The sequence below is a fragment of the Lepidochelys kempii genome, chromosome 7 (genome assembly GCF_965140265.1).
Source record: "Lepidochelys kempii isolate rLepKem1 chromosome 7, rLepKem1.hap2, whole genome shotgun sequence".
Taxonomy (NCBI): domain Eukaryota; kingdom Metazoa; phylum Chordata; order Testudines; family Cheloniidae; genus Lepidochelys; species Lepidochelys kempii.
This window is the reverse complement of record NC_133262.1, coordinates 112,836,130-112,851,063: the sequence shown is the minus strand read 5'-3', so window position 1 is coordinate 112,851,063 and position 14,934 is coordinate 112,836,130. Positions and strand designations below refer to the sequence as shown.

At 40.0% G+C, this 14,934-nt stretch overlaps 1 protein-coding gene across 8 annotated transcripts in view; it reads left to right on the top strand.

Moving 5' to 3' along the window:
- ATRNL1 (attractin like 1) overlaps positions 1-14,934 on the top strand; it is a 1,081,427-nt gene that overhangs the window by 483,902 nt on the left and 582,591 nt on the right. For 6 of the 8 annotated variants that reach the window (XM_073354269.1, XM_073354267.1, XM_073354264.1 and 3 more), the window contains one exon: positions 10,330-10,382. The exons of 1 other annotated variant lie outside the window; for it this stretch is intronic. In XM_073354269.1, the coding sequence (XP_073210370.1) occupies positions 10,330-10,382 (53 nt within the window). Of the gene's footprint in view, positions 1-10,329; positions 10,383-13,891; positions 14,685-14,934 lie in introns of those variants that run through there. One more of the 8 variants, XM_073354270.1, reaches the window with a different exon arrangement.

Here is a 14,934-nt window from a genome sequence, read left to right as displayed (position 1 = left end):
CTATGCATGGGCATTTGAGATATGTGACATTTTTGTGTAAGGTTCACAAAATGAGTGAAATGGGCCCATATATGGCAATGCGCCTATGCACTATCTTGCACAAGGTTATTTCAATATATCTGCATTCTCCTGGTGCTGCATAAACTGACCTCAGGACTGTTATTTTACTTTTTGCTATCAGTCCATGGGCATATCCATGGGCATATCCAGAAGCCCCTCAGAAATCCTGTATTAGTTCAGGTTGGGTGAAATTCACCTCTGTGTAGAGGGCCAGCACAATTTACATGCACTTCTTAACTGGGGCTTGCTTGGTGCATGGGACTTGTGCTGGTCCCCTGCACAGGGAAGTCATTTCAACCATTATTATTGATCCATAATATCCTAGAAGCCACTATTGTAAAATTAATCATAGCTTATATTGTATGAAGAGTAGCAGTAGTGTGACAGTGCACCTTTTGTTGCTGGGAAACAGGCAATAAATTCTGACTCTTTACTTGTTTTTATTAAGTTATACTCCTTGAAAGCGTGCAATAATTGAATGTCTTCAGTGTTCGTGCAACTTTTTTGGGATATTCAATCAACATGCATAGAAGCATGCTTATGATAGGACACAGTATAGACACAGTACACTGCCTAGTGCAGTTTAGTAAAAGATTATATTTAAACCATCAAGTGTCTAGAGACAATATGATAGGTGCTTTCATAAATTAAAACAATGTAGCCCAGTAGGCTAGCTTGCCTTTATTATATTCATTGCTTTGCATTATATTCTGCAGTAATGCAAGAAACCTACAGGCCTGTATCCTGTAAGACATCGGCTTCAGAAAATTAGCATAAAGCCTGAGGCCTAGGAACTTTGAACAGACAAACTTTGCACAGATAAACAGCCCAATGGAAAACCCCAAGTATTTGGGGAGCTGAAAATACAGTTTAAGGAGAAGTTCTGACTACAGGTACATTATTCAACCACAGAAGTGTCCTTGCAATGAACTGATGTACATAACAGGTTCATGAGATACATCTAAGGCTAACCTGCTTGCTTGCCTATATATCTTTTTTTCTTATGGGTTTGCTTATTTGTTTTTATTATAATAGGTTTATAGGTTTATATTAGAGTATATTTTGGCTGTCATTTAGGTAGATAGATGATGATAAGCTAAAGCATAAGATCCACATATGGTTGCGACCTTTAACATAGAGGATGCATTGAAATAGGTTGGCACTGGGGGCTTCCTAAGTTCATGTGCTTTTAAACTTAACAGGTACACCACAACTTGGAACTTCGAAAGAACCAAAATAACTGGTTAGAACAAAAATAACAAATGTGATACCTAACCACAAAACGAATTGAAAGGGTTAGAGAATAACTGGAAATAACAGGCAATCAAAAGGTCAATGAACAAACCATAGATTTTGTAAGTAATCTGTTTAAAACATTCTTCCCTTTGTCCTTGAAAATAGGAGATGTATCTTTGGAAACATGCCAGAGCAGTACTGATAATTCATTATTACCACTTAAAGCAAACGATCATAGTCCTATAGCATATATAAAGTATCTAATGTAATTCCTGCTTGAAAGATTTGAAATATACTATATGTGTCAAGTATAACCAAATACTGTAAGTGCATTTGAAAGTAGATACTATTCAAAACAATATATTGGATTTTTTTAAAAGTACAAAACAATTACTGTAATAACTAAAGTACTATAATGATAGAATTAATTCAGGGAATAGGGCTTTTGTAATTGAAACCATATTTCTTGACTTGTAAAAAGCAATACACATGCTTAATAGAACAGTACAAAGAGTATCAAACTACTAGGTAGACCTGAACTGGAGGCTAGAGTATGTATTCTTATGAACAAATAAATGCAGGTTACTTTAAAAAAAAAACTATTTCATTCATTTTTTACAGCACTGAAAAACTATACATTTAAGTGGTATCTTTCAACTGAAAATAGGCACACACAAAAAAGGAAGTATATCAAAATATTTTGTTGCTGTACAATGCATTGCTTAGCTTGGTTTTATATTACAGGCATTACATCAGTTCTTCATGCATTATGCCAGAACATCTAAAATGGCTAACTGTAAAATTGCATTGTCATATTTCCTTCAGGAGTGTTGAAGGTCAATTCTATAGCTGTTTGCAGGAGTTAATGGTTCTTAGAGGCAAAAATGGATACTTATGTGAGATTAAATTGCAAAACATTAAGTACTAAAAATGCAGTCAAATTCTTTCTTTCTTATAATTCACTCTTTTTTCAACATCTCTGTAAGCATTGATATTTACATTGCTTTAGACAGACTGTATGGATATTTTCAAGTTATGTGCACTTGCTTTTTTGGTTATTATATTTATTTTTATTTACATCAAAGTTATGTTGTATGACATCTTTGGGATGGGAATCGACGAAGATCCAGTCAACTACATGCTAGTGGAAGGCAATTTGGTCTGATAGACAAGCCACTGGATGGGGAGACCTGGGTTCTGTGCCTGCTTCTGTCTCTGACCTGCTCTGTGACACTGGGAAAGCCACTTCACTTAATGTGTTTCTTCTCTCACCCCTTGTCTGTCTTGCCTATTTAGGTTATAAATTATTCAGGGTGATTGTTTCACTAGATGCTTGTGAGAAATGGCTAGCACAATGAGCCTTATAGTTGCTACTGTAACACAAATAATAATTATAATAAAAGATCTGCATGCTTGGGGAGTGAGAAGTCCATAATCAAGGACAGGATAATTTGACATGTGGAAATACTAGATTTAATTAAGGATAGTTAGCATGGATTAGTAAAAAGAAGATCATTAACACAAATTTGATAAGAGAGTTTATTTGAAGAAAAAAGAGGAGAATTCCAAAAAAAGTATTTTCCATTGAGCAGTATAGATAGATTATGCTTTACTGATGTGGAATTCAATAAACTTTGAGTAGTTTCCTTTTAGAAATAATACATTTGCTTTGTCACAGAATTATTTTTCACGATTAAATTTTTGAAGGAATCCCCTAATTAAATACCTCTTCATTTCACGGTAAGAAGTTATTATTTGTGTAGTTTTATAGGTAAATACAGAACAGTTCAGTACAGAGTCTTACCAAACAAATAACGGGTTCCTAGATGTAAAATGCTTACTTTTAGGGTCATAGTCTGAGACAGCAGATAATAAAAACAGTATAATACAAAAACGATCATTTGGACAGGCATTGTAGTCAGAATACTTCAAAGTTGTGAACATTTAAATCATTGTGATTCCTAAAGTGGGCAACCTTATATGTGAATCTTGAAACTTTCTAGACTGTTCAGATTTAAGAAGGTTTTGATTATATTTTTTCTATAAAGCATTAAGTCTCATAGATTCAGATCAAGGAATTTCAATCTGTGTAAGCTGAATAGTCCATATTTTTTTCCTTTTTGTTTTATAAAATCAAGGACATTTGTGTTCAGATATAAAATATGGTATTTTCTGAATACTGCCTAACTTGTGATCTAATTCTATCATTGAAACATATAAGGGCCAGAGCAATCAAAAATGTCCTGTTAACTCACAATAACTTGCATCATGTAATTATACCTGTTATACAATATATAGTCTTGCTACTGCAATAGACAATTTTGAACAATCTTAATGACAGAGAAGGAAAAGCAGATCCTTTAAAATGCTCCGATTTTAAAAGAAAATAAATAGAGCATTGTGCCGTAACTCTTCTTTTCAAAATTGCCAACTTAAAGATATTCCGAAAAACTGGATGTAATTTTATATGCCTATGTTCAAGCTATGAGACTATGTGAGAAATCAAGTTACTTAAAGAGCTTTGCCATCTTTGGATGAAAGGTCAAGTACAGTAGTAAAAAGTACTGTTATTGCCTCTGCTCATCATCCCCAGAGCGATGTATTGAGGAGAGCCTTCCATGGCTCCAGTATCTGTTTTGGGGAAATAGAAGAGATTGTAGACTGGGGTTGGGGCTGAAGGCTGGACAAATACATCATCTTTGTCTGGCCCCCTTGAGTTTATGCAGAAAAGTTAACACAGTCTGGTGGTATATTTTCTGTAGAGCTTCCCCCTTCCATGGATCTAACGCTACCTTGCAGCCAGGAGGAGAGGCCATAGCAGAGCCAGAAGATTGCAGATCTGAGGGCAAGATGTTTTCTTCAGGGGTTGAGGTGGGTGGGAAAACATTTCTTCTGCTGAAATGGTTAGGGTGGAGTTTAGTGGAGGGATCCTTGTGGAGATTTCATTCATTGAAATCCACCCACAGGCTTTTCCATGAGAGTGGAGAGTTTTTATTATAGGCATGCCTGTAGCACCAGCTACAGTCAATCAACGTGCAATCAATTTGCGAACAGGTAGAAGATAACAAGGTGAGAAGTAACAGTCATCATGAATCTGTCAGGAACAAATCATGTCAAACCAACTAATAGCTTTCTTTGACAGGGTACAAGCCTTGTGGATGGGAGGAAGCAATAGACATGGTATATCTTGACTATAGTAAGGCTTTTGATACCATCTTGCATGGATGACTTATAAACAAACTAGATAAATACAACCTAGATGGAGCTACTATAAGGTTGGAAAACCATTCCCGGAGAGTAGTTAGTCAGTGGTTCACAGTAATGCTGGAAGGGCATCTCAAATGGGGTCCATCAGGGACCAGTTCTGGGTATAGGTCTGTTTAATATCTCGGTCAGTGATTTAGAGAGAGTATACTTATAAAGTTTGTGGACAAAACCAAGTTGGGGGGGGGGGGAGTTACAAGTTCTTGGAGGATAGGATTAAAATTCAAAATTACCTGAACAAACTGGAGAAATGGTCTGAAGTAAATAGAGTGAAATTCAACAAGGACAAATGCAAAGTAGTCCACTTAGGAAGGAACAATCACTTGCACACATTCAAAATGGGAAATTTTTGCAGTACTGCTTCCTAGCTAAATATGAGTCAACAGTGTAACACTGTTGCCAAGAAAGCAAACATCATTCTGGGATGTATTAGCAGGAGTTTTGTAAGCAAGACACAAGAAGTAATTCTTCCGCTCTACTCCATGCTGATTAGGCCTCAGCAGGAGTATTGCATCCAGTTCTGGGTGCCACATATCAGGAAAGATGTAGACAAATTGGAGAAAGTCCAGAAAAAAGCAACAAAAATGATTAAAGGTCTAGAAAACATGACCTGTGTGGGAAGATTGAAAAAAATTGGGTTTGTTTAGTCTGGAGAAGAGAAGACTGAGAGGGGACATAACCGTTTTCAAGTACATAAAAAGGTTGTTACAAGGAAGAGGCAGAAAAATTGTTGTCATTAACCTCTGAGGATAGGACAAGAAGCAATGTTCTTAAAGTGCAGCAAGGGAGGATTAGGTTGGACATTCGGAAAAAATTCATAACTGTCAAGGTGGTTAAGCATTTGAATAAATTGCCTCGGGAAGTTGTGGAATCTCCATCATTGGAGATTTGTAAGAGCAGGTAACCCCCTGTCAGGGATGGTCTAGATAATACTCCTGCTGTGAATCCAGGGGACTGGACTAGATGACCTCTTGAGGTTCTTTCCAGTCCTATGATTCTATTGTTAAGGTTGCCTGACACTGCCCATGATAAAGACCCTGTTTTCAGTTGCTTATAATTTTGTCAGAACTTTAATTGAGATAAATTTTCTATGCAAGATATCTGCCTCTCACTGAATTTTTTGGGAAAATTTGAGCCAAAATCGTCCAGCCATTTTCAAAAATGAAGCCAGGGAAAAATACATTGGTGTACCCATGTTAAAAAATTAAAACTTTTTCTTTGAATATCTCTAGCACCTTCATGTTTGGAGCAAAAAGTTAACATTTGACAGAGAGTGGACTTTGTGTTAGGGATGCGCCTTATGCCATCCCCATAAAAATCTGCAAAGATTTGGCCACAACAGTTTTCGAAAAATGATATTTCTCTCATGCTCAGTGGAAACTCCTTTGATTTTTAGCAGGGAAACTCTTGAAGATTCTATTCAAACTGAGCATTCTTGAGCCTCTCACAGCTCTAGTTTTGACCAGACTTCACTTGAGCCTTCCACTTCAGTTCCACAGAGAGCAACTGAGTTTGCCCCATTCTCTCACACATCCTACCTAAGTGATTGAGCATGCGCCAACACAGAGCTATAGGGGTTAAGCCGGACTTTGCCTGGAATGCCTGTTTGCGGCTTTTCCAGGCTGGAAAAGGGCCAAGTACTGGAACTGAGAAGAGGGAGTCTGTTACTCTCACACTCTCTGTGACCCTCCTGCTGGCACAGAGGCTGTGTAGAGGAGGAATCTCACCATTCCCCCTGCTCTCAGCAATTAACTGAAACCATTTGGCAAGCAAAGAGTCTCATCCCCTTCTAGTGCTAGTCCACATAGAGGCTGACACCCTACTGTTGCTATCAGTTACTATGTTACTTCAAGTGGCAGAGGTCTATGTAGTGGGGTCTGATTAACCATCTGGGTGTCAGTGTGATGCCACATGAAGAAATTTTTTCAGCAAATCATAGAATATAATGTTTAGAAGGGACCTCAGGAGGTCATCTAGTCCAACCCCCTGCTCAAAGCATGACCAATCCCCAACTAAATCAGTTGAGGAAGGGGTTCTATAGACAACAGTCTTTTTCACTGCCCATCCCTGATTCATTGCCAGAGCAGGTCCAGCCTGGCCACTGATTGAAGCAGGGGTCCTGTGGAAAATATATCTGATCAGGTTTGCCGACAGGAATTCTGGGTCCCAGGGTAGAACAGTCAATGGGTCCCCACTGGTGCCCAGTTAGCTGCCGGCTGCACTGCTGGGCACACTCTTCCGGCACGGCCTGGGCTTCCACATGTCCGCCTGGCTGCCTTTGCTGCCGCCAGTACCACCCCGTGCACGCCTAGGAACATAGCCGCTGACTTCCAGATTTCCTGGGGGGTGCTTGACACCCGCCCCACCCTGCTCCATCCTAGGCTCCTTCCCCCCACCCCTTTCCTGAGGGCACCCCATATACAACTGGTGCCTCCCCAGAGTGCGGGGGCATGATTTAAAGGGCAGGTCACCTGTAGTCCCCTCTGTGCCCAGCCCAGGGCCACCGTGCTCTCCCACTCCATGTTACCTGCAGGGGGTGGGGTGGAGAGGTTGCTTTGTCCTCCTGCTGCACCTGCCCCCCTTCCCGCCATTCTCCCTGGCAGCAGAAGCCCAGGCCAGGAGCAGGAGGTAGCTGCTTTTAATGCTGGCCCCTCCCAATCTCTGCTCTGCAGCCCTCCCCAGGAGCTGCCTGAGAGAGCCTGGCTGGGGAGGAGGCAGCTTCCGCTCCCCACCCAGCTTGGGCTGTGCTCAAGAGGTCCACCCCACCTCTTCCCATCCCCTGCTCCTCGCCCTCCCCCCAGTGCCTCCGGCAGGCCACCAAACAGTTGACAGCAGTGGGTGACAGCGGCACTAGGGGGGATGGGAACAAGCTGATCGGTGGGGCCCGCTGCTGGCGGGAGGTCCTGGGGGGGGTGGGGTTCTGGGCAATTGCCTCTTTTGCCCCCCTGTCGGCAGGCCTGCCTGTATAATAATGAACACACAAGGGGGCTGAATCAAGGTTGCATAATGCTTGACTGAGTGCTTGACTTTGTCACATGAATAATGTTTTAACATTGTTTTTGTGTGTACTACAATATGTATGCACTTAATAAATGATGAGGTTACTGAGAAGATGAACAAAAAATAACAATTTTGGAATGCTGTGTCTAGCATAATACTTTTCCTGGAGTGCTAATTTTAGGAAGTTTTTAGCTATACAGAATGAGAAATTTGCCATTAAACTGTAATTTGCAACAGTTCTTTCAGGGCGATGGGTGCTATTATCTTCTCCTTTGGTACATGAAGCTGGTTGGAATGTATAATAGACAAAACTCTGAAAAGCTGCATTAATTCCATGGGAGAATCGAGTTATGTTGTAAATGCCATTGATGCTTATTTTCTTCTATGATGTTGTAACAAAGACTCACTGGTATTTTCCCGCATTTTTGAATAAAATGAGTACAATAACAACTAAATATTATGTGTGAGAACTATTAAGGAGATCAACAGCAAAACAAACTTGAGAAAATTAAAACTTAAATTGTTTTTCTCTTAGGAGTTAAGCTGTTATAATTAGAGTATACTCCAGATTCAGGAAATTGCTAGATGATATGACATCTAAGTTAAGCAGTTTTTCAATATTGCTCATAAATAAAATAAATCTAATGCAACATTCTCTTGCAACCAAAGTTTCTTGAAGAGCACAAAGCAATGAAACACAAAAAATGACAATGACTGATCCAGACCTTCCCATAGGGAAAACATTCTATAGACATTAATAGAAAATGATAACCTTTCTCTTGGTTTTCTGAACCATCCTATACAATTTAATAGAAAATTATAACTCTGCTAGAGAATTCTGTGGAATGGTTCATAAACCAAGAGAAAGGTTATCATTTTCTATTAAATTATGTAGGTTTTTAGAGTAATTTCTTATAGTCTTATTCATTTAATCACTATGAAATTCTGTAGGTTATTTCATAAGAGTTATAAAGCTGAAGAGAACAACTTATTTTATAAATAGGACAGGGATATTTTTCAACTTCTGGCATTGACATGCCTTGTCACCTACACAATAGCTACTGCTCCATCTTATTTAGCAATACAAGTAACTACTTCAAGAAATTAATCAATGAAAGGCTGGTTGCAACACGCTTTGACTATGAGGATCTGTTTAGAGACATTAGGGAATTCTGCGTTTTGTTTCATGTTCTTACTCATTTAATTATTATTGTTGTAAATTGTAATTAATCATAATGATTTTCTCAGTGCTCCAAAAATGAATTTGACACCTAACACAAACAAAAATATAGTTTCTGCCCACTCTAAGAGCTCACAATTGAACTGCAAAATAAGTGAAAACGATAAACAGAGAAAAGAGGAAGAGTAACAGTAATAAGAGGTCATGGTTATGTAGTAAGGCAAGAACACATCTGGACAGCTCCATTTTTTATTCCCCTACTTCTCACAAGCAAGATGGCAGAAATAATATTCCAGGAGGGATTTGAATGCTATGAGGAAGGTGACTTGAAGGCATTCCATGTACATTGGGTCACGTGACAGGAAACAAACGAGGCATTGAGACTTCTGGAGCAGTGGTAGTAGGAGCACTGTATATTTTCAGCTGCTTAAGGGCTAGACTGGGCATAAATGGAAGAGAGTCACTTAGCAGAACAGGGAGCTGAAATGGAGCTTTTCACAGTTAGGTTAAGGTCTCTTGGATTTTGGTTCCTGGTGCTCAGTGTAGTGCAGGGGCTCTGCCACAGATGTTACCCTCTGGGAGCAGGTGGGTGGGAAATGGGTGGTTAGTGGCAGGGAGCAGGTAAAATCGTGGCTTCTTCCTCTGTGTAGCACTCTCTGCTGGTTAGCAGAGCTAGCTGGGTACATGGGGGAGTATGCTGCACCCCAAAAAGGGGTGTTGCAAATTACTCTTACCCCCTTCAGCATAACAGGAGCTTGGGCAGAATGGTGCAGCTGAAGGGTGTCCACCACTTCCTCTGGGCTGTAACCTAAAGCCATAGTGTAGTTCTTCGGGTTCTGTATTTTTCTAGAAAAGTCTATTTCTCGAGATGTATTTGAATTGTGACTGCATACATCTGAGTAGATGTTGGTTATACATTAGCAGTGAAATAAACATAAAAGTTATGACTAAGAATATTCATAAATGTTTTTTGAACAATCTCATTTATTATTTGTATCCTACATCCCTACACTGTGTGTAACCACACCAAAAATGGCCATTCCCCCCATTTCTGCCATGCTAAGAAGTGAGTTATGGAGAACATGAAGGGGAGGTGATGATAGCTGTAATTTACAGCAGATATAGCAAACAAAATTTCAAAAGGGACCATAGCATTTTCTTTATTTTGCCTCTGCCAGTGTTGTTTTAAAACAGATTATTTAAAAAAATGGTTTTATTGTTTTTGGGTTTTAGACTATTTGGCTGAAACTATGCATGTTAACAAAGAATAACTGTATAGTATATTACTGCTGTAGAACAAAACAAAATGAACGATGTAACAATTTTGAAGATTTTGAACTCTCATCTTAACTTCTCAGTATATACATTCCAGATCTCAAATTACCTGTGAATTTAATACATAGCTAAAGACAGTGCTGTTTCATTTGTTTGGAACTATCTTATATCAAATGTCTTCAACATTTACTTATCCCCACCTCTAATAAGTTAAAACTGTCCCCTTACATTTGGGGAAAAAATGTTCACTCTAATGTTGTATTAAAATTATAAAATGTGTTTAATAGTAATTCAGTTCATTTTTATTTCTGCAGCTGTGACTCTGAAAATAGGTACCTTGGAAATCCACTCAGGGGAACGTGTTACTGTGAGTATTTAAATGTTTCATTTTCTCTAATCTCACAAATTAAGCACTGTATACACATAAAATAGTGGGTGTCTTTCCACTCTAAAACAAATTAGACAGAATGCTTGGTGGATATTTATTTTTTGATGTATAAAGAAAATGCCCATTCAGGCCTCTCTAGGTACTTGTGAATTTATTTAAAACACCAAGAACTAGGCAAGTCCCCTCAATATTGCAGCTGAAACTGAACACATTGAAACTTGCTCCCTCAGGCAAAGGCCTGAATGAACAGCTAAACCCTTGCATCATACACTCTAGATCAACATGCAAGAGCTCAGTCAGCCCAAAGAGGGAATATGACTATATCGTGGCTTTTAAACCACAACTCATGGTAGGGAAGTGGAGAGGGCAGTACTATAGCAAGATCCCCAGTGGGCAATACGTAAAACCATAAGAATGGCTCTACTGGGTCAGACCAATGGTCCGTGTAGCCCAAGATCCTGTTTTCTGACAGTGGTCAGTGCAAGATACTTCAAAGGTTCCACTCAGAGGTTTAGGGACACCCAGAGCTTAGGTTTGCATCCCTGACCATCCTGGCTAATATCCATTAATGGACCTATCCTCCATGAAATTACTTATTCTTTTTTGAATAAGTTATACTCTTGACCTTCACAACATTCCCTAGCAATGAGTTCCACAGGTGGACTGTTCATTATGTGCACAAGTATATCCTTGTGTTTGTTTTAAACCTGTTGCCTATTAATTTCATTTAGTGTCCCCTGGTTCTTGTGTTATGTAAAGGGGTAAATAACACTACTATTCACTTTCTCCACACCTTTCTTGATTTTATAGACCTCTATCATATCGCCCCTTGGTCATCTCTTTTCTATGCTGAAGAGTCCCAGTCTTTTTATATAGGTTTCAGAGTAGCAGCCGTGTTAGTCTGTATCCGCAAAAAGAAAAGGAGTACCTGTGGCACCTTGGTGAGCTACAGGTACCTGATCACTCTTGTTACGGTGTGTATGGTAACATCCATTGTTTCATGTTCTCTGTGTATATAAAATCTCCCCACTGTATTTTCCACTGCATGCATCCGGTGAAGTGAGCTGTAGCTCACGAAAGCTTGTGCTCAAATAAATTTGTTAGTCTCTAAGGTGCCACAAATACTCCTTTCCATTTTATATAAGGTCTTTAATACCCTGAATAATTTATGTTGCCCTTCTCTCTGTACCTTTTCCAATTTTAATATATCATTTTTGAGATGAGACCATCAGAACTGCATGCAGTACTCCAGGTTTGGCCGTACAATGTATTTATATAGTGACATTATTGTATTTTCTCTTATTATTGATCCCTTTCCTGATGATTCCTAACATTCACTTAGCTATTTTGACTACTGCTGTACATTGAGCAGATGTTTTTAGAGAACTGTCCACAGTGACTCCAAGATCTTTCTTGAGTGGTAACAGCTTAGTTAGACCCTGTTATTTTATAGGTATAATTAGGATTGTTTCCAATGTGCATTACTTTGTGTTTGTCTATACTGAATTCATCTGCCAGTGTATTGCCCAGTCACCCAGTTTTGTGAAATCCCTTTGTAACTCTTCACATTCAGCTTTAGACTTCCTTGACTTTTTGCTACCTCACTGTTCACCTCCTTTTCCAGATCATTTATGAATATGTTGAGCAGCACAGGTCCCAGTACAGATCTTTGGGGGATCCTGCTACTTATCACTTTCCATTGTGAAAACTGACCATTTATTCCCACCCTGGTTATGTTGTTGAAGAGCCTTTGGTGGGGGACCTTCTCAAAACCTTTTTGATAGTCCAAGTATACTCTAACTGGATCACCCTTGTGCACATGCTCATTGACATCCTTAAAATATTTGAATAGATTGGTGAGACATGATTTCTCTTTATGCTGGGGAAGAGTCAATTTGACTTTTTTAATGTGTTCATCTGTGTGTCTGATAATTCTGTTCTTTACTATAATTTCAACCAGTTTGCCTGGTACTGAAGTGAGGGTTAAGGCCTATAATTGCCAGAATTGCCTCTACAGCCTTTTTAAAAAATTGGTCTTACATTAGCTATCTTCCAGTCATCTGGTATAGAGGATGATGTAAGTAATAGGTAACATATCAAAGTTAGTGTTTCTGAGATTAAAAATGACTCAGTTATGGGAATCTTCCTCATATCCTCTGCAGTGAAAACTGATGCAAAGAATTCATTTAGTTTCTCCACAATGGCCTTGTCTTCCTTGAATGCTCCTATAGCACCTTGATTGTCCAGTGGCCCCAGGTTAGTAGCGATTGAATGTCTAACATAGTGAATGCTAGTGAAAATAAGGTAGGATCAGAGGCTATGATAGGGAAAGAATAAGTTAAAAATTACTTAGACAACTTAGATGTCTTCAAGTCACCAGGGTCTGCTGAAATACATCCTAGAATACTCAAGGACCTGACTGAGTAGATATCTGAGACATTCACAATTATCTTTGAAAAGTCATGGAAGACAGGAGAGATTCCAGAGGACCGGAAAGGGCAAAATGTAGTGCCAATCTATAAAAAGGGAAGTAAGGACAACCCTGGGAATTACATACCAGTCAGCTTAACTTTAGTACCTGGAAAAATAATGTAGCAAATAATTAAGAAAAGGAGTTGCTTAATTTTGCACCGACCTATAAGATAATAATGTGATAAGTAACAATCAGCATGGATTTGTCAAGAACAAATCATGTCAAACTAACCTAATAGCTTTCTTTGACAGGGTAACCAGCCTAGTGGATGAGGAGAAGTGGTAGATGTGGTATATGTTGACTTTATTAAGGCTTTTGATACTGTCTTGCATGATGCAGTGCTGGAGGAACCAACTAGGGGCAGAGCTCTTCTTGACCTGCTGCTCACAAAGCAGGAAGAATTAGTAGGGGAAGCAAAAGTGGATGGGAACCTGGGAGGCAGTGACCATGAAATGGTCGAGTTCAGGATCCTGACACAAGGAAGAAAGGAGAGTAGCAGAATACGGACTTCAGAAAAGCAGACTTTGACTCCCTCAGGGAACTGATGGGCAGGATCCCCTGGGAGAATAACATGAGGAGGAAAGGAGTCCAGGACAGCTGGCTATATTTTAAAGAATCCTTATTGAGGTTACAGGGACAAACCATCACGATGTGTAGAAAGAATAGTAAATATGGCAGGCGACCAGCTTGGCTTAACAGTGAAATCCTTGCTGATCTTAAACACAAAAAAGAAGCTTACAAGAAGTGGAAGATTGGACAAATGACCAGGGAGGAGTATAAAAATATTGCTCAGGCATGCAGGAGTGAAAACAGGAAGGCCAAATCACACCTGGAGTTGCAGTGAGCAAGAGATGTTAAGAGTAACAAGAAGGGTTTCTTTAGGTATGTTAGCAACAAGAAGAAAGTCAAGGAAAGTGAGGCCCCTTACTGAATGAGGGAGGCAACCTAGTGACAGAGGATGTGCAAAAAGCTAATGTACTAAATGCTTTTTTTTGCCTCTGTCTTCATGAACAAGGTCAGCTCCCAGACTACTGCACTGGGCAGCACAGCATGGGAAGGAGGTGACCAGCCCTCTGTGAAGAAAGAAGTGGTTCGGGACCATTTAGAAAATCTGGACGAGCACAAGTCCATGGGGCCGGATGCGTTGCATCCGAGAGTGCTAAAGGAGTTGGTGGATGTGATTGCAGAGCCATTGGCCATTATCTTTGAAAACTCATGATGATTGGGGGAGGTCCCAGACGACTGGAAAAAGGCTAATGTAGTGCCAATCTTTAAAAAAGGGAAGAAGGAGGATCCTGGGAACTACAGGCCAGTCAGCCTCACCTCAGTCCCCGGAAAAATCATGGAGCAGGTCCTCAAGGAATCAATCCTGAAGCACTTACATGAGAGGAAAGTGAGCAGGAACAGTCAGCATGGATTCACCAAGGTCAAGTCATGCCTGACTAATCTAATTGCCTCTATAGCAAGATAACTGGCTTTGTGGATGAGGGGAAAGCAGTGGACCTGTTGTTCCTTGACTTTAGCAAAGCTTTTGACGCGGTCTCCCATGGTATTCTTGCCAGTAAGTTAAAGTAGTATGGGCTGGATGAATGGATTATAAGGTGGATAGAAAGCTGGATAGATTGTTGGGCCCAATGGGTAGTGATCAATGGCTCCATGTCTAGTTGGCAGCCGGTATCAAGTGGAGTGCCCCAAGGGTCAGTCCTGGGGCCGGTTTTGTTCAATACCTTCACTAATGATCTGGAGGATGGTGTGGATTGCACCCTCAGCAAGTTTGCAGATGACACTAAACTGGGAGGAGTGGTAGATACGCTGGAAGGTAGGGATAGGATACAGAGGGACCTAGACAAATTGGAGGATTGGGCCAAAAGAAATCTGATGAGGTTCAACAAGGACAAGTGCAGAATCCTGCACTTAGGACGGAAGAATCCCATGCACCGCTACAGACTAGGGACCGAACGGCTAGGCAGCAGTTCTGCAGAAAAAGACCTAGGGCTTACAGTGGACGAGAAGCTGGATATGAGTCAACAGTGTGCCGTTGTTGCCAAGAAGGCCAAT